Source organism: Sordaria macrospora, chromosome 3, assembly GCF_033870435.1.
Source record: "Sordaria macrospora chromosome 3, complete sequence".
Classification (NCBI taxonomy): domain Eukaryota; kingdom Fungi; phylum Ascomycota; class Sordariomycetes; order Sordariales; family Sordariaceae; genus Sordaria; species Sordaria macrospora.
In genome coordinates, this window is record NC_089373.1 from 1,127,796 (window position 1) to 1,151,082 (window position 23,287).

The 23,287-nt window shown below is 53.2% G+C and overlaps 6 protein-coding genes across 6 annotated transcripts; 3 read left to right on the top strand and 3 right to left on the bottom strand.

Annotated features, from left to right (window-relative positions):
* Window positions 1–1,382: 1,382 nt before the first annotated feature.
* SMAC4_01780 (uncharacterized protein) lies at window positions 1,383–5,024 on the bottom strand (the record flags this gene model as incomplete). The annotated part of the gene is made up of 1 exon (XM_066089646.1): window positions 1,383–5,024. One exon carries the CDS (start codon window positions 5,022–5,024, stop codon window positions 1,383–1,385), a length of 3,642 nt encoding a protein of 1,213 aa, XP_065946410.1.
* An 886-nt stretch (window positions 5,025–5,910) lies between these two features.
* Window positions 5,911–9,153, top strand: SMAC4_01781 (uncharacterized protein). The gene is made up of 2 exons (XM_003348710.2): window positions 5,911–8,158; window positions 8,500–9,153. The coding sequence occupies exons 1-2, from the start codon at window positions 6,376–6,378 to the stop codon at window positions 8,805–8,807; spliced, it is 2,091 nt and encodes a 696-aa protein (XP_003348758.1). The 5' UTR covers window positions 5,911–6,375; the 3' UTR covers window positions 8,808–9,153.
* A 59-nt stretch (window positions 9,154–9,212) lies between these two features.
* On the bottom strand, window positions 9,213–10,658 carry SMAC4_01782 (uncharacterized protein; the record flags this gene model as incomplete). The annotated part of the gene is made up of 1 exon (XM_003348711.2): window positions 9,213–10,658. One exon carries the CDS (start codon window positions 10,656–10,658, stop codon window positions 9,519–9,521), a length of 1,140 nt encoding a protein of 379 aa, XP_003348759.1. The 3' UTR covers window positions 9,213–9,518.
* Window positions 10,659–12,668: 2,010 nt separating this feature from the next.
* SMAC4_01783 (uncharacterized protein) lies at window positions 12,669–15,585 on the top strand. Its single transcript, XM_003348712.2, has 2 exons — window positions 12,669–14,493; window positions 14,562–15,585. Exons 1-2 carry the CDS (start codon window positions 14,267–14,269, stop codon window positions 15,073–15,075), a joined length of 741 nt encoding a protein of 246 aa, XP_003348760.1. The 5' UTR covers window positions 12,669–14,266; the 3' UTR covers window positions 15,076–15,585.
* Window positions 15,586–15,601: 16 nt separating this feature from the next.
* On the bottom strand, window positions 15,602–18,202 carry SMAC4_01784 (uncharacterized protein). Its single transcript, XM_003348713.2, has 4 exons — window positions 17,538–18,202; window positions 16,459–17,364; window positions 15,836–16,372; window positions 15,602–15,765 (listed from the first exon to the last, which is right to left on the bottom strand). The coding sequence occupies exons 1-3, from the start codon at window positions 17,804–17,806 to the stop codon at window positions 16,054–16,056; spliced, it is 1,494 nt and encodes a 497-aa protein (XP_003348761.2). The 5' UTR covers window positions 17,807–18,202; the 3' UTR covers window positions 15,602–15,765; window positions 15,836–16,053.
* Window positions 18,203–18,564: 362 nt separating this feature from the next.
* On the top strand, window positions 18,565–21,771 carry SMAC4_01785 (uncharacterized protein; the record flags this gene model as incomplete). The annotated part of the gene is made up of 2 exons (XM_003348714.2): window positions 18,565–21,451; window positions 21,532–21,771. Exons 1-2 carry the CDS (start codon window positions 19,316–19,318, stop codon window positions 21,769–21,771), a joined length of 2,376 nt encoding a protein of 791 aa, XP_003348762.1. The 5' UTR covers window positions 18,565–19,315.
* Window positions 21,772–23,287: the final 1,516 nt, after the last annotated feature.

Here is a 23,287-nt window from a genome sequence, read left to right on the forward strand (position 1 = left end):
AGCGAGAGCAGCCGAGAGTAGGAGGACTCTCGGACCGGCGTTTCCTTGCATCGAGGCCTGCTTGTTCTTGTACTTCTGTAGCCTCTCGTGGACGGGCCGAGGAAAGGTCTTGCATCGTATCGGTGATGTCGATGACATGGCGCTGCGATGGCTTAAAGACTCTCCTTGGGTGCAAAGAAGACAATGGGCTGAGTAAGATATCGTAATCGGGCGTTTTGTAAGGGGAAAAATATCCGTGGAAGATAACTGGTTAAAACAACAAACAGGCCAGCGAACAAGTTTGTCAAAGATGCCCGACAGGCTGAGTTTGACATGATAGATACCTGGAATAGCGACTCAACGGAGCGGAGGTGCTGCTATACCTACTGTCATTACCTTGGTCTGATGCCTCGGTCGCTGAGAGAAAGACCCCGCCATGTCCATCCTTTAGATACGTTGTGAAGTTGGAGTTTTCGGTTCGAGCTGGGGAATGAAGAAGTAACAGAAGAAAATGATAGAGGTTCAGGCGGCGGCTTGCCTCCCGTCGCGGTCCATGTCAAGAATGTGATTGAGGATGTCCGCAAGTAAGGCAGAAGCCTGAGGAGAGCTTGTTGAAATGTCGGTAATGGAAAAACTCTGTGTCCATGCCCTGAAGATTGACAGACGCAAAAGCCACCGTGACGGGATCCACACGAAAGGAAAGGAAATGAAAGGGCATTGGAGATGTCGAAGGGTTGTTGCTGTGATCAAGGGAAGTCAACTGCGGTGGTGGCACTTGCCATTGCTCAATACATGAGGTATCAATCAGGGCAGGTATGAAAGGGGAAGAATTGAAGGGGCATGGAAGGCAGGAACAGCTGACGGGGCATGCCGCAATGTTCCGAATACTTAACACTTTCCTTATCGGCAAGGGCAAGCAAGTCCATCGATCCGAATAGACTCAATCGTGACGCAATCCTTCCTCCTACAACCTCAAGTTTTCCCTGTATTTCTTCTTTGTTCCCGCTTCTGTACCGTGTATTCCTTGTCATATTTCTGCCACCAGTTTTAACAAGACAACGACGACGGCCAGGACTTCAAAGCAGAAAACGCGGGGAAATAAAGAGGCCATCCAGGGGGGTAAGCAGGTCGAATGTGCCTTCCTTCTCTCAATCCATCCTTTATGCCCAAACTCCATACCTATCATACAACATCAAACACAGAGCGCTTTCTTGCAGCCTGCCGCTTTTCTATCAAACATTTTGAACGGTGGGAGTACTCTAACATCTATCCAGACAATGAATGAGAAGAAAAGAACCAAGAAATAAAACATGAACGCGTCACTCACGCTGCTTAACGACGAATTCTTTATATGTACACTACTTTGCAAAAGAATGATATCAAACACCAGTACCAACACTCAATCAAGCAGCACCAGCTTCACCAGCTTCACCAGCTTCACCATTGCTCCCAGTTGAGGCAGCAATTGCATCATCACGCCTCCAAACCCTCCCATGCAACCCATCCAACACGTCATCAAACTCCTCCCTCTGCTTCTTCTTCATAGCCTCTGACACATCCTCCAGTAAGTGTTCCTCTTCAGGCACCTCGCCACCTCCTCCTGCAATCTGTTGTCCTTGTGCCTGGTATCCTTGATATCCGTGGTGTCCCTGCTGCTGCACCCTCCCAGTGCTCCTGATAATCCTCCAAGCCCTCCTGAACTCATCCCGAATGGCGACGATGCCGCTGTGCGTAACCGTGCGGGCGACGTTGTGGTCGAGCTCGAAGGGGTCTTCGATGGCGAAAAGGTAGCGGTAGCGGACTTCTTTGAGCTCTACTTCTGCCTTGGGTTGTTGCTCGGTCGTAGGAGCGGGAGGGGCGGGTGGAGGTGCTGGCCCAGTCATTTGAGGCTGGGCTGGGAAGCCTGGTGGAGGGGCAAGGCCGGGGGGAGGGGCAAGGCCTGGGGGAGGGGCAAGGCCTGGGGGAGGGGCAAGGCCTGGGGGAGGGGCAAGGCCTGGGGGAGGACCCATAGCAGAAAGGTCAGCGGCAGGAGGAGGTGACATACCAGGAGCGCCAGCGCTAGGAATAACTGGCTGCTGTACCGGTGGCTGTTGACCAGACGGTACACCAGGCGTCGACTCCATCACCGTCTTAGCGCCCGTCCACCCCTTTTCCTGCTTACTCAAGATACCTCCCTGCGTGCGGAGACTGATGACATCCCTTCCCCAATCAAAGCCTCTACCGGGTAACGTAGACAACGAACCGTTTTGAGCGTAGTACTCGAAGAACCCGCGAAGAAGATGGCCGATGGAGTCTCGGTTTTGGTTAATCATGCCCATAGACGCAAGACGCTGGATCTCCTGGTCATCGCGCCAGAAATGCACGTTCCTTCCCTTGCAAAAGGCTACGTCTTCGAGCTGCTCAGGTTTGAGATTAGGTGGGAGAGGCGGGGCGAGTTGTTGCAGGTTTGGACAGACGAAGGGCTTGACGACGTTGATCAGGTAGTGTAGTACCATCATAACATAGCCGTAGCTGCTGAGGGTGCCGCGGTAGGGGGAATTGATGCCGCGGACTTTGGCCCAGTGCTTGACGAAGAGGACCATGGGCCGGACGCGCGGGTCGCAGGAAGAGTAGCAGCGCAGAAGGTGGGTGTTGTGCATGGCGAGATGGGCGGCGAAGTTGATGTCGCATTGGATGCCCACGCCAGACTTGGGGAACTCGAAACGGTCACGGTAGGGATCGCGGGGTTGGTTGGGGCCCATGACTGATGGGTCGCCGATGGAACGGACGTCCGAAATGGTTTCGATGAGATCTGGGGACAGAGGAGTCTCGAAGCCGAAGTCGAAGGGCTCAACCGAGGACCTCACGATAGGCCCCCGGAGGAAAGCGATGTAGGAGCTGAGTTTGTCTTCCGTCTCCTTGGGGTAGAATTTCTTCCCGAGACATGCCTCCAGGTCATGGGCAAGCTGATAACTCAGGTGTCGCTTTCCGATGGCGTGGAGATCGGAATATCCGGAACTGTCCGCGAATTCCTTGACTGCTTCCCGTATGGCCTCGCTCCTGATACCTTGGATGTATTTCTGGGAGATGAGGGCGCCCGCCTCTGTCCAATCATCAGCCGTGCCATCCCCGACCAAGTCAACGAGCAACTTCTCCGCCCTGGCGCAATACTGCGCCGTTGACTCGTACTGCCCCTGCGACAACAACATTGCCTGGATAGAAGGGAGCATCCGCAGTTGATCAGCCGCCCGCTTCAGGTCCCTGTCGTATTGCAAAGGATCGGCGCCGTAGTTGGGATGGTCTTGCAGGATCTTCCATCTGTCCACGCACGTCTGGCCCCGCGCTTCCTTGTCCGAATCCTTTTCTTTGATCTGGCGAGACTCCCACACCATGACCATCTGCTCGCCCTCGACCTGCGTGTACACGCCCTGGAGGGTACGGGGCTGGTCGGCTCGATACTCGAGGTCGTAGCGATCCAGGGACTTGTAGTTGAACAGACGGTCGCGCAGCTGGCGGTCCTCGAGCCCCTCTACGAATGTGAGGCAGACTTCGTTTAGCTTTTGGAAGTCGGCCGGGGAGAAGTTGTTGATCGTTGAGCTGGTTAGATCCCGTCCGCCAACACTCCTCAGATAACCTTTTGTGGTTCCGTAATAGGCGTTGAGGGTTTGGTTGGCGTGTTGATAGTGCTTATGGCCTTTCTTGTCGGTGCTCTGGCCGTCTTCTTGGCCGTCTTCGCCATGGTGCTCTTTCTTTTGTTGATCTTGTGCATGGTTTCCTTGCGTTTGCTGAGCTCTCTGCTTCTTCTTATCCGTTGCAGACGCATGACCGCTTGCCAGTTCATCAGCCTCATGGCCGACATCTTCGGCTACATTTTGATCCAGTTCGTCGTTTTCCTCTTCGTCACCGTTATCTGACATACCCTTCTCCTGCTTCAGGTGCTCCTCTACCAAATCGTCATACAAGCTCTTTGGCGGCTTCTCACAAACTTTGATAATGGGCACCCTGGTCTTTGAAAGCAAGCGAGCGGCAAGTCCGACTTGGAGAAACGCCTTTTCGATCAGTCGAGGAATCGGAGAGCCTGGTGCATCTGGCTGCAGCTTTGAGAGAGGAGACAAGAGACCCAGGTCCATATCTGCAGCCTTGGTAGCAAAACCAGAGGCAAGACTGCCGAAGCACCGAAGCTGGACACTTTGTGGAGGGAAGTCGTAGAAGCCGTTCTCTGATTGTTCGTACTGGGTGATGACAGCCTGGGCAAGTTTCTCAATGTTTTGGCGAAAGGTCTCGTTCTTAACAATATCGTCATATTCGATCTGGGCGTTTGCGATAATGGTCGCACATAGACCCTCGAGCAACTCTGTTTGCGCCTTGAGCTGTTCCGGCCGGACCTGGGGTTGTCTGCCGGGGTTCCAAAGCGCTCCTCCTCTGGGGTTTCTAGGTGCTGGACCATCAAAGGATCCTTGGGAATTGTGGTATGCCGTGCTATGGTTGGGACCAGAATTTAGAGGCTGTCGCCAGGTGTTACGGTCCAAGTGCTGGGGCCCTGGGCCATGGTAAGAGCGAGAAGGGTGATGCCTGGGTTGGGGGTGTCCCTGAGGCTGTACTGGAACTTGGTTACCCGTATGAGGCGGGTTTGGCTGGTGAGCTCTAGGGCCGGTCTGCTGGTGGTGATAACCTGCTGGTTGTGGTCCTGTCTGGGGTCTTTGATTCCTGTATCGGCCTCCATTTCCATACGGTCCAGGCTGACGGCCAGCTTGGTGTTCAACTTGGTGTCCAAATTGTGGTCCAGGTTGATGCCCGGCCGGAGGTCCTGGTTGAGGCGCAAACCCTCTAGGAATCTGATGTGGACCGGCAGGCTCAGCTGGTTGAGTACGAGGATCAATAGCGATGTTTAGCTGAGCTGACATCTGACGACGTTGGGCCTGGTTGAGACGTTTACGGGTTTGTGGCGGGGATGAACCAGTCGGGGCGTTTTCCACTTGGGGTACTGGGTCGTTGGAGTTGGTGAGGATCAAATTCCTGAGGTGATCCTCAAGACCTGGTCCCCGACCTCCCTGTCCTAGCTCCATTGCGGTGGTGTTGACCTGAAAAACACGACGACCCCCGAGCTTCCTTTTAAGTATGACCAGACGATTAGGATGCAGGGACATGCATCAAGGAAGAGCACCGGGGTATTGTTGATGGTGTGATGAAGTGAAGAAGCTGACTGAGAGAAACCGGCCGTGATGGTGGAGATGCCCTGCCACTTGAGGTTGTGAAGAGTGGTCAGCGGAACTATCGTATATTTACCAATTGGCCTGGGACAATTCCTGGGAGAGTGACGAAAAAGGAGGCACGAGTTGAAAAGCAACCTAACACGTCTCGTCTTGACTCTTTCTGAAATTCCACTTCAGGCTTTAGGGCAGTGGCATGGAGTATGGAGTGACAAAAGGTACCTTACAGAATGTACCGCAGCTCTGGGATGGGGCCGTGTGGAGGCGACGATGTAGCCCTGCTGCCCTGGAATTGGACTTGATTCCTGAAATTGAGATATTGAAAATGGTGTTGCTGAATCTTGTACGGTCGCGTCATACTATTAACTTGTGTTTGCTTGAGGATACCAGCCTTGTCGTCCACAAACAGATTGTTCAGCCTGTGACACCTGACGGCAGCAAGCAACGGGCAGGAACAGCACCCAATCTTTGGCATATGCGACTAATAAAACCTGGAATGAAGTGCTAAACAATTAGGTCACAAACAAGCTACGTAAGGTGTGGAGAAGGTGGGCAGGGGCCTTGACGCTTCCGTTTACCTTATTGGTGCCGTCCTGGGTCAATTCAGCCTTCGATTGGCTGAGATGACTTCAGATCCACTCTTTCACCTTTGTCTTGTAGCTGGAAGGTTAAATACATTAAAAAGAGTGCGCTCATTGGCTCAAATGCCCAAAAGCAATGCAGCTTCTTCTTCAACTCTTGTCCTCCCCAAGCCGCAATCAAATAATTTGCCCATCATTCGAACCGATCCGTCTCACACAGCAGGGCAGCTCTTTCAGTGCCACCTCTAGCGCGACTGCCTGTAGCAATTGGACTTGGACTTCCCGCGACTTCGAACTTCAACTACGTCTACGATTTCCCAAGGAACCACCATCCTCTTTCCTCACGCCAACTTCCCCCTCAACCTGTGAATAACGACATACCTTTTAGCACCACCTTATCTCGACGGCGATTATCGACTTTTCCGTATTGTCTTCCTCTTGAGTGACAGCGCGCCAATCGCGACAACTGCCGATCAAAAGCCAGGTCAACCTAGATTTGCATGACGTACGACCAAGTCTAAATAACCAGACCATCACGCTCAGTTCTTGCCCAGCCCAGACGACTCCTCGCTCTCCGAATCGAACATCCTACGAACTACGAAAGAATATCTCATCAATCCGTCAACATGAGCGCCCCTCCAGCCGGCGCCCCTCCTACTGGCGCTGCTCCCAACGGGCAACAGCCGCCCAAGAAAATCATTAGGAAAAAGGCCATGGCCGACCCCCTCGTGGCCAGAAAGAAGACCCTTCCGAAACCTCAAATGGCACGTCGACCTGCCGACTGGGAGGCTAGATCTCGCGCTTCTGAAAACGCCGGCCAAAACAGGTCTCTTCGCCAGCTCGAAATGAAGGCTATGGACCACAAGAGGAAGAGATCCATGAATCCGGGGAATTGGAGTGAACAGGCACAGGGCTACGTCGAAGAGTTCCCCTTGGTCGTGTCGAAAAAGGAGCTCATGGAGTTGCGATTCCACGTCATGCAGCTCAACAATAAACACGGCAACCTGGACGTAACCGACCAGGACCAGTTTCCCCGCCCCGTCACCCTGCAACGCCGGGACCCCCGTCTGCCGCCCGCCCACCGCATGGCGCTCAAGGAGGAGATGGAGGATGTGCCCATGGACGATACAGAGGCTGAGCGTATTCGCCAGGAGAAGGAGGCCAAGGAAGCCCAGCGTGCACTGGACCAGGCCAAGATCGCTCCCGTCATGAAGCCGAACGAGCCCAACAAGCCTCAGAAGAAGGACAAATCCATGAAGACGCACGTTTTCCACGGAAAGCACTCCGAGGAGCACAAGAAAGCGTTGGATCTACGATACCAGGAAACACTCCCATGGCACCTCGAAGATGCCGAGGGCAAGTCGGGCGTCTGGGTTGGACACTACGTCGCCGGTCTGTCCGAAGTCAACTGTGCCCTCATTCAGAGACAAGACAAGAAGATCCAGATGATTCCCTTGACCCGTTGGTATGCCTTTCACGAGAAGCCAAAGTTCAACGTTTTGTCACTGGACGACGCCGAGAACATGATGAAGCAGAACAAGGACGTCAAGCGCTGGGTCATGCGCGACAGGGAGAGGGAGCTGACTCAAAAGGAGAAGGCCGATACCAGAATGTTCCTTGGTGGACGTGCGCGTGTCAAGACGGAGAGCTATACGTCGAGAACTGCTCCCAAATCCGAGAGACGGGACGATTACGAGCTCGACATTTCGGGCGACGAGTTCCAGGACGACGATGAGACACCTGGTTTCGAGGCAGACGATGAGGAGGCCAAGGAGGCCAAGGAGCGTATTCGTCGCGAGCAAGCTGCGGCCAACCTGTTTGGCGAGGGTGATCAGAGCAAGGTCGACGCGGAAGAAAGGGAGCGCGAGATGGAGAGGCTCAGGCTGAAGAAGACGGGCAAGGAGGTCGTCAAGCGTTTGGTCAAGTTGGAGCATGCCATGGACTACGATGCAGGGACAGACTCCGAGAGGGAGTCGGACAACCCCTTTGCCGATTCGGACGAATCTGAAGATGAGAACGAGGAGAAGAAGGAAGGCGAGGAGGTCAAGGAAGAGGACAAGAAGGATGGCGCTTCGGGTACCAACAGCAAGGGTACTGCGACGCCAACGGGCAAGCAAAAGGCCCCCGATTCCGCAAAGAAGAACAAGTTGAAGCGTGCTGGCTCGCCCAACTTGTCAGAATCTAGTGAAGCGGAATCGAACCGGAAGAAGGCCAAGCTTTCCGCCACCAAGGGCACGGCGTCCATGGGCCAGAGCCGATCGAATACTCCCCTGCCTGGTCGTCCTAAGGGTGCTACCAGTGATGGTGAGATGTCTGACGGGGGCGCCAAGAGCAACAGGCCTCCGATGAAGCAGACGACGCTTGGTGGCATAGTGCCCAATTCTAGGCCCGGTAGCCCTCTTCAGCCAGGTAAGAGACGCCCTTTATCGTTGATTCCGTTTCATCTTTTATATCGACGTTTTACGTTTGTGACATGGCCTTGAATTTGCTTGCTTTTGGAATTTCTTGGTGCTTTCGCCATAGGGGTTCTAACTTGAGTCGCCAATACTCTCCTGTTTTCTTTTTCGCTATCTCCATGGCTGCAATATGCTCTGATCCTTCGAGACTTCCACTGTTGTAGTACACAGGCATCTCCCATACTATTTCACAGCAATTATTTCTTACCACGCCCTTGCCCTCCAACATCCTGTCTTAACCCCCAACCCACCACAGTCTACCTCAACATCTCACTAACATGATCACCCCACCAGGCTCTCCCAGCGGCTCCCCGCCACCCATCTCGGGCGGCGCCGCCCCGGCCAACGACTTCATCAAGCCCGAAGAGGTCATGGCGGCTATCGACCAGTACCCCAACGGCGTCGCCCTTGCCGTGCTTATGAAGCCCTTTAGCCACCGCATCGACGCGACGCCCAACCGCTCCAAGCCCCATCTATCCACCAAGTCAGAATGGCTCGGTATGGTTAAGCGCTTTGGCTACTTGGGTCCCGATAAGCTTATCAGGCGTAAGACGGGGGCCGCTCAAGGTGGAGGAAGCGGTGCTGCTAGTCCCCAGCCGTAATGTGGTGATCGCGTGTCCCTGGCTGCTGATGGGAAGGTGTCGGCGGTGATTCGAGATGGGACTTGAAATGATAGACCGGCTGAGCAAGCAGGAGGATGTGGTTATCTTAGCCCCCTTCGGAGACAAGCGACACAAGTGAGGTGGTGTGCCATCCAAGGAGAGGCTTAGGAAGGAAGGTCGCATGTGGGATGGAAGGAGAGAAACGAAAATGAAATAACGTACACGGACACTTTTATGGGTATAGCTCCTTCACAGTATCACTATTTCTTGGAACTCAGGACTTGGGCGGAACATAGTTGGGGATGTCTACCAAGGTCAACGCAGGTCGAGTCGATTAAACATATATAATAGACCTCACTGAAACGAAATCAGGATGTGCCATTTGATGTAAATGTGTGTCCACTCTACTTCCCACATACATGAACCCCGTGGCTGATTGCCCATAATACCCAAGGGCAGGCGGTTCCATCACAGGCAGCTAGCTTCTTGAGCGACAACCTTTGGTCTTGCACTTCCAGTGACGAAACTTCATACTTTGTTCCATCTAGGTAGTGTAAGTACTTATATCATCCAAGCCCTCACCTAAGCATAACCCATCGACGCCAAACACCTAACAAAAAAAAACCCACAGGCACTCTAACAATTTTTTAACCGTTCCTTAACCAATAACCACCACGCCAATCCTGCAGACAGACAGACAGTAACCTACTCCTACTCGTCCATCTGCCAAGCATACTCCAACCCTTTATTCCTCTCCCGTCTATTAATCGCCCTAAACCTCTCGCCCTCAAACCCATTACTCCTATCCACCCCATCCCAGCGATACCCGGGTTTGATGCCATACCGATTCGGTGGTGCCGGCCCTTTATATGTCGGCCTTTTTCCCAGTCCCCTTCCCCCCTTCCCTTTGTTTTTGCTAGTCTTGACCTCCTCCGGAGCCAAAAACTGCGCCATGGGATCATTCCACCTCTCCTGCTCTTTCAGCTCCGCATTAAGTGCCTCATCATCTTTCCCCCTTGCCAACGGCATGAGCTTGGCTTCTTCTAGCTCTTCGCGTCGTCGACGCGCTTGCTCGAGTTGGACTTCGCCTTTCAAAGCACGTATCTTTTCGGCTTCCTTTCGTTCCTGCTCGGCTTGTGCGCGGCGGGCTTCAGCGCGGCGCATAGATGCGTCTATCCTCCGTCCCGTAGCGTCACGTAACACGAGCTCTTCTTTTTCCTCGGTTTGTTGTTCCCTCTCTGCCCTGATCCTCTCCAGTTCAAGTCGTTCAGCTTCCTGCCTAGCTCGTAACTGCGCCGTGATGGCGGAGGCAGATTGGAGACCGGCGTGGGTGCCGTTGGACATAATCGGTGCTTGGGCGGCTGTTTCGCTTGGTTGGTGAGACCTGGTAAGGGCAGTGGCGCCCGTGGTGGTGTCGACAACGAGAACTTCATCATCACCACCGGCTTCGCGCGCTAGAGCGGCGGTCTCGGCGGCTGTTTGCGCTAGGATCGCGTCGGCGGCTGCTGCTGCTTCGAGGTCTTCTTTCGTTTTTGCGGGCGTTGGTTTTGGGGCGCTCGGATTGGAGCCGGAGCCAACGGTCTTCCAACCCGAGGTCTTGGCTTTTTTGAAGTCGGCGGAGGATATGCCGGTGGCAATTATGGGGCCGTCGAAGTCATCGTCGTCGGAAGCGTTGGCGCGGCCGGCGGTGGCCCAGGTGTTGTCGTCGTCATCGGCGATTATTAGACCTGATTCTGTGGTGGCAGAGGACTTGTTTTTGCGCTTGCGCTTCTTGGTTGAGGAGGAGGGTTTGTTGGGTGGGTCGGTGGAGAGGTAGTGAGCTGCTAGGTAGGCGGCTTTGTCTGAGGGCATTTTCAATTGTGGTGCTGACGGGTTGTTTTGTTTGGAGGTGTGGTGTTGACTTGTTGATTGTTTTGGAGGCGATGGTGATGCTAGTGGTGTTGATTAGATTGCGGTTGAAGGAATTGCCTGCCGGGTGCCTTGAGGGCAGCTTTGCCATTGGAGGTGGTCAGTGCGTCTTGAGTTTGCTTCATCGTAGGCTGATAAGAACGTGAGCGATAAGATAGGGGAAGACGTCCGGTGACATCACTGATAACACTGGGGATGGTTCCGCTGTCGGCGATGGAGAGAGTCGATTGTGAACGTTTGCATGTGGTGGAAGGTATCACGAAATCAAACTCGGAAAGGTAAAACAGATTCGGATTTGGGATCGGTGTTGTCAAGAGTTCTGTTGATTCATTTAGTGAATTGGAGATATACAAGGGCCCAAGGCCTATTCAAGGCTCATAAGTGTACCATAGGGACTTCGATCACTGCCATCCGTATTATCCATTTATTGAAGCTTTCCATCATCGAAAGTTTGGACGTCGATAGTTCCAACAGTTCAAACTCCAGGAGGTTATCTCATCGTCAGGTGTCCTTTGTACAGCCCATCGAGTCGCGTCACGCCATCACGTCCCGTACAGGCGACAAAACGCGAGAAACACCTCCCCCCAGCAGCTGAGCAAGTCGATCGAGTTACGGTGAACACGGCGGCATAGCCGAACAATCGCAGCACGCCGTATGAACACCTGCTCTTATGGGATCGCGTCTTTTCTTCATTCCAAGGCGGCTATGGAGATGACGGAGATGGGGTCAGCAGACCACGCCTCGTGGGCCTTGGCATATCCCTGCCTCCATTGACCTTTTATTGGAAGAAGTACACAGTGAGTGAGGTGACTAAGTGAGGCGGCCTGGGAGATGGAAAAGGGGGTTGGCCAAACTTGGCAATAGGTACCTGTAGTCCTGATTCCGGATAGATGATGGCATCAACAAAACATGGTTGAGATTATGCAACAGGATTGATGAAAGTACCGGTCTCCATTGTTGACACTTGTTCGAACATGATTGCAATTCACTTTCGAGGTTTCATCTCCTGAGGACCACTTGAGAGAATGCCGATATCGCGGTGTGGTCGTGGATGTTAACGTCTTATCAGCTTATCACTCTCCACTGAATGGCAAGCAAGCGCTTGAGTCGCTGACGGTTGCTACCCTGCAGAAGAAACGCATGCGCCCCTGATTGACGAAGCGTCATCTGTCATCCTGTCATCCTCGGCATCCAGCGAGCACCTTGCTGGACAGAGAGGCCGTAGAGGTACTTAGGCCGATAAGCAGTAAGCTTGAGGGACAATGAAGGCCTCTTTGATGGCTCTCTTGTTACCGCGTTCTTCACTCTTCATGTCTAATGGCTTGAGCAGCATTCCAAGAGTTCAAAGCGCTTGAATACTATCAAATCGACAAATCCTGCTCGGCGGACAGGTACAGGTACAGACGTCGCGATGCATCGATCATCGGTACCCCGTGCTGCGCTGCTCTAGCGTCGTTGGCGGGTTCGCTTCCCCCACATCCGGCCGCACCGTATCCGGGGCAAGCCGGGGATAGGACACCAGCCTTTCCCCATTCGATATGCTGTCACCATTCACCATCCATTCATTGCACTGCGATACTCCAGCAAAGATGAATGGCAGGAGATAGCTAGATGCCATTGTTGACATGGAAAGCAGCCATGTGTAACAGCTGTTGAGACCTGAGCGCAACAGCGGTAGAAGGGCTGTCTCTGTTGTTGGGCTAACAAATTAACAAATCCTCAGTGAGTTAGGGAGCCAACAAGGATCCAAAGAACTCAATCCCATCTATCGCAAACGGAACATCCGGTAACCCAGTTCAACGGACACGAGCATCGAACGGACATGGAGGTTCCAGGTAGGCACGAAACAAGTCGCCGTCCCTGAACACAAATCAAAGGCGTAATCGAAACCGTCAATGTCATCATTAATCAAGCGGGTGGCCGGATCTTTAGAGAAGGAAACACGCCAGAAGACGGCAAAGAAGAACAAAAAGGCGTGTATTGAATCTTCAACCTCAGTGGACAGATAGGCAGCTTGGCGGTTGGACACAAAATGGGCAGCTGGTGTGCACTGTGCCTCCGTGCCTCGGCCGCGCCGTGTGCTGGGTTCGTCAAAGGTCTTGGGGATCTTGATACTGTATTGTGCAACCAGGACTCATCGTATCCGTTCCTTGTCCCTGTCTGCCTTTTCTGAAAGATGACGAGAAGTGCCTAGCAGCTGACAAGAAGTCTGGAGGTCTCTTTGGATTCCCCTTCCTGCCACTGTCGTCACTTGGCCTTGTCCCATCTAGGTCATGCACCAGCCAACCTCCAAGACTCCGTCCAGAGGTACCGGGGTACTTCCAGTCTTCCACATGCCGAAAGGGATCCGTCTTGATAAGAAAACGGTCCCTGGGTTTCCATGATGAGCCAAACCGAGCGAAAGGTGACCATCTGGTGTCTCAGCAAGGCATCGATGTCGATTTGGAAGTGACCCGTGTGTTCCTAATACCCCCCATCAGAGATCCAGTTCCAGGCAGTGTTGGTCGTGGCCATGGCTGTTAGCCGGCGATGGATAAAATAAAGGCCCTCCGCTGCGCCCGCTCCCATCATCAGGCCTCTCCCTCTTCTCTGTCCCTGCTTTGCTTGCATCTTGCAAAACTCCAACAATCTAAAAAGAGTCAACACACACACGCACAAACACGGCAACCATCTCTTATCGTTATTGTTGTGGTTGTTATCGTCATCGAATCTCGGTCCACCTGTCACAGCGCGTCATCGCTTATCAGTGGCCGTGTTATTCAACGCCTCACCGTTCCCAACTGGGAAGTCGCTTCTTTGAGTCACTCACCGGCAACAACGTCCTGAACGAGTTGGCTTAGCCTTCTCAATAATCGACTTGCTTCTGCCTCAGTCATTTGCAAGCTTGCACCTGATCCAACCGTGTTGCTTTTAAAAGCATCGCAACAAAGCCGTTCTTTCTTCCTCCCAACTCTCTCTCATTCCCTTTCATCACCCAACAACACCACCATAGGGCCCCTCTAACTGGCTCACAAACCCTTTAACCCCCCCTAACCGAACAACCACCACCGACCACAACGGTCCTCCTCTATCGTCCCCCACCAGTTCGACCATCACAAACTCTCATCTATCCATCTCGCAATCCCTAGGAAACTCTCTCTCTCCGCCGATTACGACTCTATTTCCATAATTGGTACACTACATTTGGCAGATCGACAGGGCCCAAAACTCCAACATTCCCAGTATAGTGCCATCAAGGTTCTTGGCAAAGCCAACTAGTCTGCTACCGACACTGAGGCCAACCACCCCCCCTGCCTGGCAACATCTAGTCACGCACCCACGCCCTTGTCTCCATACCTACACCGCTGTACCTGACCGAACCGTTGGGCGATTACATCACGAATCGAATCGAATCAAAAGGGGACCTGAATCTGGTTCTTGCGTCCCTGGAGCTTTAAGTAAGGTACCTTCTTCGACTTCATCCGGTCAACTTTCCTCAGCAGCAACTAAGCACCAACTCTTCATCACCACCACTTACACCTAATATCATCATCACCAACCCGTCATACATCATGGCTACCTCCCTCGACTCCTCCGTCCAGTATGAGCGTGACCTCCGCAGCTCCCACAAGGAATGGAAGCGCAGCAAGGACTCGTCTACAAAGTGGGCCTCAGGAACCCGCGACCTCCCCGGCGTCAAGAAGGACTGGAACATGGCGGGTGAGTTGCTTACTACGAGCAACGGACACCCTAACCAGATGACCAAGTCGCGACCAGCGAGGAGAGTTCGGGATGCTTGGTAAGCTTTCACCAGATTTCCCACCATGTATGGTACTTCTTACACACAGCGGAAGCTAACACAATCAGGTCCACCAGCGGCTGCGAATACCCCAAACAGTCCTCCCGCAACCTGTACAAGCTCCGCCACCACACCGGCGGCGGGCGTTCCAACAACAACATCGGTTACCACTCCATCAACTTTCCCAAGCTGTTCGCGCACAAGGATATCCGCTATGATGATCGCGAGGATTACTCATCTACAACTCCTTCATCAACACCATCCGTCTCCAAGCACCTCTTCTCCTCAGTAACAACACCAGCAGAGGATAACTTTCTCTACTCGTTCGACCAAGACTCCACACCAGGCTTCAGTCGCACCCCCTTGACTCTGGAAAACTTTGTCAAGACAGACGACCGCAAGACGGAGAAGTTTGTTGAGAAGGAGTACGAGATTCTGGATGCGAATGGTGAAACCCTAAAAGGCCGCAAGGCGAAGAGGAGGGGGTTGAGGGGTGGTGCTGCTGCTTCCGGCGGCTCTGGCGGCTCTGGGAAGGAGGAGGAGGAGGAGGTGGAGGAGGATGAGGGTTTTGAGTTGGTTTGAGCTTGTCTAATTGAAGGCAAAGACAAAAAGCTGGTTTGATCATGTCGACCAGCTTGCTTCGACAAGCCTTCTTTTGACTTTGCTCTTCTCCCCTTTTCGCCTTTTGGCGTCTGCTTTCCCTTCTTTCTTCCCTGGCGTAGCTAATTGGCCGGCGTGTTCTTTTCTTACAACTGTCTTAAACATGGGTGGTAACACCTACACACCACATAACTACACATCATGGCGCATTATCGGGGTTTCGGGACTTGCGGGCGGTTGGACGTACGGATGACTGGACACGGATTGATGGATAGGATGAATGATGGCTTTGGCTCGGATTGCGACGTCATTTGACTTTTGGCTTTTTGACTTCAGGCTTTTGCTCGTTCTTTTGGGCGGATCTCTTTCCTCTCACACTCTGTTCGCTGTTCGCTGGTCCGGTCAGCAACATTAGCAATTACATCGCGACTGAAGTTGAGAGATCCTTCAGTCTTGAACATAAATACCCAAATAACAAATAAACATTAGTGGTAGTAACCTCTTGTCGCGGAAATTGACAGGCGAAGTGAATCTTGTTTATTTCGATTGGTAAAGTTTGCCATTTGCTTATTGCTGGCGGGTATCATACGTCGTTATGTGTGTGTTGTTTGGGGTGTCTGTCATGTGTTTACATGCCATCGATCCGTCATTTGTTTTTGCTTCTGCTTCCTTCTGTTTTTGTTGTTGTCAGTTTCCCGTTTTTGCACAAACTTAAAACTCAAAACAACTTGCCCAAACGTACCTCTACCGCCCTCCTCTTCCTTGCAGCCCAAGGCCCAATCCAACACAGCACCAACAAGGCAATCCTTAAAAAGAGCTCAGACTAATGGGTATAAGCCGACGTCTCGCTTCAGTTGTCCCTTCCCTTCCCAAGCTGTCCTGACCCGCGCCCTCTCAGAGGCAGTTGGTCGGGAGAACCCATAGAGATAGCCTCCCCATTTCCCACAAGGCCAGGTCTCATCAGAAACTCCTCCCCATCAATAGCTCATAATAAGCCCTCTGCTCTGAATCAAACAGAAAGTCATCATCACCACCACCCCCAGCACCACCACCACCACTACCGTACCCATCACCATTCCCACCATTCCCACCATTCCTACCACTACCGTACCCACCGCCGCCGTTATTATTGTTGTAGTTATTGTTGTAGCTATTGTTGGCGCTGGCGTTATTAGCGGGCGTCATGGGATCGGGATTCGAGCCCATGCTGTAAAAGTCGGCTATGGTCTCGTCGGGGGCGAAGCCGAGGGGGCGGAGGGTTTGGGATTCTCGGGAGGAGCTTTTATGCAGCTGTTAGTTTTTATCTCTTTGGGAGGTTTTGGGGATTGCAAACCAGGGGGCCAAGAAAGGGGATATGAGACGTACGATTGAGCAGCATCTTTGGCTACGATATCTGAGAGGGTGGAATCGGGTATGGTGAACTTGGATGTGGTGGTGTTGAGCGTGGTCATCGTACTGCTTATGCCGGGGCCATGACGGGTTACTGGCGTTGATGCTGCCGCTGCTGAGGCTGGTATTGTGACTGCTGCTGTCGTTGTGGCTGCTTGTTGTAATAATGGTGGCGGCGGTATCGATAATGATGGCGCTGGTGATTCCGTTGGGGATATCGATTGTCGTCTTATTCCTCCTCCTATCCCCGTCGTGGCCGACTGCTGTTGCTGTTGCTGCTGCTGCTGCTGCTGCTGCTGCTGTTGTAACTGGGCCAAATCCCTGGCTACTTGTCTCCTCTGTTTCGTTTCTCGAGCGAACCTCTTTGCAGGTGGTAGTTGTCCTCCTTGTCCTCCTACTCCTCCCATTACTCCTTGAGCAACAACACTCGGAGACCCAGCCATACCACCCATCTCCTCATCTTCTATCCCTCCATCTTGACTCTCCCCCTGCGTCCCCTCCTGCTCACCATTCCCTTCCCCCGTTCCTATCCCCGGCCTCGCCCCAAAAAAGGCTCTAAAAACTCCACTCCCCTGCCACCTAGCAATCAACCCCTCCTGCGCATTCGCGTCTTTAATACTGGCAATGATCTGCTTCCCCTGGGTGCCCGCCGCTCTCAGATGGCCTTCGATCAGGGCATCTAGTCCCGGGATGGCTCCCAATACGGCACCCCATGCTGCGGCGCTCTCTCTATAGGTGTTGAGAGCGGTGCGGTAACCCTTTTGCGGACCGCGTCGTTTGGTGGGCCGTAAGTAGAGGCAGGGCTTGTTGTGTCTGGTGCAGACGGAACATTTGGGTTGGCCGTTGTCGCAGGGTTGGTGATTTACGTGGCAGAAGTCGCAGCTGGGGGCTGTGTGAGTGAGTGTGGACAGAGAAAAAAGATAAGAGAGCTGGATGAGCGAGGGAACGGGATAGGGAGATGAGTGAGGGGTTGAGGGGATGAGCGCATGTAGATGGGAAAAGGGGGCATCATGAGGGGTCTGGGAAGTGCTGAAGTCATGCACTGGGAGACTCACGCTCTTGAGGCCTTTTTGCGCTTTCGGGGGTTGACGGGCTCGGAACCGGCGTCGGCGCCTGTGTCGGATGGGGGAGGTCCCGGTGTTGATGTTGACGGTCCGGGAGCCGGAGCAGAGGCGGGAGTGTTCACTGAGGGGCCGGCTTGCTGTTGGGGCGATGGATGATTGGAAGGCTGGGCTGAAGGAGTCATGGCTTGAGACTTCCTCGTCTCATCATTGGTATTAATTGGCTGTTGAGGCTGTTCCTCAGCGGCGCCGGAGTCGTCCATCTCGATCTGGATGGTGAGTGTGAGACAAGATGTTTAAGGCGGAGCCCCATAGACAGACAGATGGAGTCAATTGCCGGAGACGGACAGCCGGGAACTACGGGAAGCTTGGATGACAGAATGAGGCTCAGATACCGACACGACGGAACCGAGCAACCAAGCATGCAGTAAGTTGGGGTGAGAATATTTTGAGATTGGACGACGATGAAAGTGACGACGAATGATGATGAGTCCTCCAAAGTTTGGTTGGGGAAATTGATAGCGGCGGGCCGCGTCGTTAATGGCTCGGCGCTATGGCGCGGGGGACCGACCATTCCCCAAATTCCCGTCAACAGTCGCCAAGAAGTGTTAGGATGCTACCGACAACGGCGCTAACGCCGGCGCTCCGTGTTACACCCCGAGGCCGGGGTTGGGTCCGATGAGGCTCCCGGAATGGGAGGTGATGGTTACGGTAGCTGAGTAAGATTGTCATTTGTCAACATGGAGAGATGCTGCAGAATATCAGCGATTCGAAATAAGGTTCATGACTACAAAGGAACGTCCAGTCTCCAGAGATGAAGCTGCATTGAAAATGGGCGGCATAGGTCGAACAAATTGATAGTGCTGTATCTCCCGTCGGTAGTAGTAACAGATGTAAGCAACGGCCTTCAACCATCATCAATTAGTACTAACGAGTACAGAACAGAGTCCCATTATTAAAAACCCATGAGCGCGTGGAACTCCAATCCATTTCTTTACATCATTTGACTAAAATTCAAAAAGCCGGCGTCGATTCACGGGAAGTCGTTCAAGGAGATGCCGGAAGGCGGAAGTGAGGTGGAGTTAAGACACCACCAAAATTGCGGGGAAAGTCCACTGAAGCTTGGCCTGCACGCCCGCATGTGGTGGTTGCAGTGGGGGATCTCAGGGACTTCTTTCCGCTCCTCCACGGGGTTGACGGGGTACCTCTAGGCTAGCAACGGAAAGGCTTTGATGGGAGATACATTTTCCCGCTTCAGGCCTCATGGAAACCCCGTGTGTCACCGTCGGCATCAATCTGCCGAACGTCCAGAGCATGGTCAAAACACTAATCATCGATTCTGGCGGTTGATAATAACTGCCAGGAAGGTTTTCAATCGTCAGCATGACTTCTTGAGTAGAGTGCAACTAGATCATGTCCTCCATGATCCCACGATATTGGACCTCACTACACACCACGCCTTCGGACCACATCGCTACATCGACGTTACATTGCCGTGAACCGGTCCCGGTCAAACTCTTAGTGGGCGGATCTCGACCTTTTGGGCTGCTCTTTTAGATAGCCTTTGATCCCCCTGGTTAGCCGACATTAATTCACGAATTCTTATCCAGCATCACTGCGCTCAACGACACTTCATCAACACCAGGGTTAATCTCACGGCAAGGGAAAGACAGAGAACGAAAATTCCAACGGAGCGGTACATGTGAGGGGCAGCAGCACATCGACCTCAACGTCTTCAACAAGCAACACTACCTCACAGACAGCCGGCAACCATGTTGGGACCAAGGAATGAGCGGGTATTCGACCCGAATGCGTCCATCGTACTCATCGGATGTCGAGGAGCTGGAAAGCGTACTCTCGGCTTTATGGGGGCTCTTCATCTTCGTCGCCGTCTAGTCACCGAGGACCACTATTTCGAGAAGCTCACCGGAATGTCCCGTGGCCAGTTCCTCCTTCAGCACGGAAAGGACCTCTTTGCGCGTCAAGACGTTGAAGTTTTCAAGCGCATGCTCGACAGCAACAGGACCGGGTGCATCATCGAGTGCGGCATGAGCAGTCTCAGCGAGGAGGCCCAAGACGCCTTGCGCGAGTACTGCAAGACGAATCCCGTCGTCTACATCCACAGAGAGAGGGAGCAAATAGCGGCTTTGCTGGATGCGACGGACGCCACGGCCCTTCTCAAAGCGGATGAGAAGCATAGGGAGTGCTCCAACTTTGAGTTCTACAACTTGGACGACTCAGCAACCCATTTTGTCGGTACCTCCACAGCAGCGGATAGCCGGCAGCCGGTTCCATCAAAGCTGCTCAATGTCCGGGAAGACTTTACGAAATTCCTGGATCAGATCACCGGCAGAGGTGCGACAAAAGCATGGCTGGAAAGCCCCTTTTCCGTTGCTGCCATTCCTCCCGAGTTCCGCTCTTACTCTTATGCTCTGCGCCTTCGCCTGTCATACCTCCAGGAAATGGATATGGAGTTGGAAGAGTTTGAGGCCACTGGAGATTGTGTTGAGTTTATCATCGATCAGTGGCCCGATGATGTCGTGGAAGTGGTATCAAAACAGGTGGCGCTCCTGAGGAGGAAATTGGGGCTGCCCATCATCTACCATGTGGAAGAAAACCCCCGAGGACAGCGGCGAAGGGCACCAGAGGAGAAGAACCCAGTGGACTCGGATCTTCTTGAGCTAGGCCTACGATTGGGTGTTGAGTATCTAAGTCTCGACCTACAACGCGAAGAATCCCTCATACAGCGTGCACTCCGTTACAAGGGCCGGTCCAAGGTCATAGGAAACTACTGGTACATGGGCTTCGGTGCTCCCCCTTGGCACGACGACCAACATCTCGAGAACTATAAACATGCCCAGTCTCTCGGCTGCGACCTGATTCGAATGGCCCGATTCTCAACAGGCGACAGTCCAGTCGAATACCTCGAATCCTTCAAGAAGCGAGTCGAACAAACCATACCCAACCCTCGCCCACCACTCGTAGCCTACGACTTTTCCGTCCTCGGCATCCGCACCCCCTTACAAAGCAAGATCCTCAACCCCGTCAAGCATCCCGACATGGACACCGACCAAGACTTTCTTGCCATCATCAGCACCTATCGCCACTCCTACGGCCTCGAGTTCCAGCAATTCCTGCTTGATCCTCTGGAATTTTACGTCACAGGCTCCAACGTCTCCTGGTCCCTCTCTCCCGCCATGCAAAACGCTGCCTATGAGTTTTCCGGCATGCCGCACACCTTTCAAGCCGTTACCTGCTCGACGCTTGACCGATTGACCCAGATCTGTTTATCCGACACCTTCGGCGGCGCCAACCTGACGGCTCCCTTCAAAGTAGCCATCATGCCGCAGCTCAAAGTCAAGTCACACCACGCCACCGCCATCGGCGCCGTCAACGTCGTTTTGCCCCTGAGGGGAAAAACCAACGCGATCCTGGACCACGCCAACTCCCGCAACAAGGCCGGTGCCGCGCAAGAGTTCTTTGGCGATAATACGGATTGGAGCTCCATCTTCACTTGTCTCCGGCGCGCTATCAGTCCGCGGAATTACGTACAGCCTTCGAAAACCACAGGGCTGGTCATCGGCGCCGGAGGCATGGCAAGGGCAGCGATTTACGCACTGATTCAGCTTGGGTGCAGGAATATTTTTGTTTATAACAGGACGGTGGAGAGGGCGAGGGAGGTGGCGGAGCATTTTAATAGTTGGGCTCAGGGACAGCAGGGCATGACACAGGTAACGGAGATTTGCAGGGTCATTGAACGGTTGGCAGATCCGTGGCCGGAGGGGTATCAATTGCCTACTATGGTCATTTCATGTGTTCCGGCGACGAATCTGGATGGGACGCCGCCGGCGGACTTTGTGATGCCCGTGGGGTGGTTGGGAAGTCCGACGGGGGGTGTAGTTGTTGAGGTCAGTCTTTTCTTCTCTTTGTTTTCTTCTGCTTCTTCGCTTTTTCCTCAGTTGCCAACACAAACTAACTCCCCTCACAGCTCGCCTACGAACCACTCATCACGCCCCTAGTCGCCCAAATGTACGCCTACCGCGACCAGGTCAACCCCGCCTGGGTAGTCGTCGACGGCCTCGAGGTCGTTGCGGAGATGGCCATCGAGGCTTTTGAGCTGATGACGGGGCGGATGGCGCCCAAGAGACTGATGAAGGAGGTTTGTAGGATGACTTGGGAACAACAGCAACGGGGAGGTGGAGATGGGGCTTCGGGGTTAGTTTTGTGAGGGGTGAATACCTACTTCTTTCTTTCTTGCTATGGATCATGGTCTTGATCGAGTACATCAAGCTGGAGAATGTGGCCGTTGTGTGAGTATCCAAGGCTGTTCTGGTGTTGACAATCTAGGATTCTTCGGCAAGTTACCTTCTATATCTACCTAACGACATCCAGAACATTGTTTTACCTCCCCTTATCCCCTTGCTCTTTTTATTATACCTGTTTATCCTACCCTTCGACAGCCAAACTGTGGACCCTTTCCGCAGAGGAACAACACGCCAAGCTCACCTTCTTCGATCTCCCTTACAACCTCAGATCCATGAGGTATGGGTCACGAAGCCGCCCGACCGGCTAAAGTGAAACACGTGGGCATGATGGGTACCAAGTCTAAGGTTCTCTTAAAGTTCCGCAATGCTGACGTTTGTGGCAGCTGGTGATAGTGAAGGTTTGGTGTTGTCCAATCATACTAGTTGGAGGCTTGGGGGCATGCACGCCCCTAGGTGAAGGGCGTTGCGGACTTCAAGGTTCGTTCTGTGGCTCCGCAACGATGTGTTTACCAACTGATGGTATATCGGAATCATGAAGGTTTGGTGTTGTCCCGGTGAATGCTCCTCTATGTTGTTTAGTAAAGGAGTCGTGGGTAAGAGGTTATTCCACCCTCCTGCGCTCAACTCCAAAGCTATTTATAGATCCTTTACCTCTCCCACCTCCTGTCCTCTCGATCTTCCTTTTGTTTTTTTTTTTGTTTTTTTCTCACATCGACCGCTAACACTCGGCAACAAGCACGTTACCCTCGGCCCTTTTGCCTACTGCTTCCCTCTACCCATTTTCCCTTCCTCTTTCCCTTCCGACTACCTACCAGTAAACACCTTCAACGATGTGCCAACACGGAAAAAATGACCTTCTTTATCCTCCCAGGTGAGATCAGAAACATAATCTACAAATTTACCTTGGAGGATGACCTCAAGCTACCTCTATATACAACCCAAATCGAAAAGGCCGGACATACCGGCACCGTTCCTTACCAACACTTCAGAACACAGCTGGTTAACCTCACCAGGTTAGCCAAAATCTGCCGCCAGATTAAGGCAGAGGCCATGGACCCCTTTTACCACTGCACCCAGCTATACGTGTGGCACCAACCGCACACCGGATTCTGGCCGCCTATGGGCCCTTACACCGACTACGAGCGCACGATGGACCTAATCAAGAGTGAGCCCACCCCCCGGGAAGCCAGACACGTCCGCTGGACGGTGATTTTGGTCAGCGACGAGGAGGTCTTCCACCCATACCACCACCAATTCATCAACCGGGTGAGAATGCGGTTCAGCACCGGGCCCGATACCATGAGGCCCTACCGCGGAGGAGGTATCCCCTATTGGCTCCGAGACAGCCTCGGGAGGCTCGAAACACTCCGCCTCGATCTAGACTGCAGGAGAGACTGGCTCGACCTCTGCGCAGAGTCTGGCTGGCTGTACCCGCTTTACCTCCGCGTGAAGAAGTTCACTCTTTCACTGAACTTTGCG

Coding starts and splice junctions, on each gene's coding strand:
- SMAC4_01781 (XM_003348710.2), top strand. CDS start 6,376: ATGAGCGCCCCTCCAGCCGGCGCCCCTCCTACTGGCGCTGCTCCCAAC. Junction 8,159..8,499: donor CGGTAGCCCTCTTCAGCCAG/GTAAGAGACGCC, acceptor TCACCCCACCAG/GCTCTCCCAGCGGCTCCCCG.
- SMAC4_01783 (XM_003348712.2), top strand. CDS start 14,267: ATGGCTACCTCCCTCGACTCCTCCGTCCAGTATGAGCGTGACCTCCGC. Junction 14,494..14,561: donor AGGAGAGTTCGGGATGCTTG/GTAAGCTTTCAC, acceptor TAACACAATCAG/GTCCACCAGCGGCTGCGAAT.
- SMAC4_01784 (XM_003348713.2), bottom strand. CDS start 17,806: ATGGACGACTCCGGCGCCGCTGAGGAACAGCCTCAACAGCCAATTAAT. Junction 17,365..17,537: donor CGCAAAAAGGCCTCAAGAGC/GTGAGTCTCCCA, acceptor CACAGCCCCCAG/CTGCGACTTCTGCCACGTAA. Junction 16,373..16,458: donor GCCAAAGATGCTGCTCAATC/GTACGTCTCATA, acceptor GCTGCATAAAAG/CTCCTCCCGAGAATCCCAAA.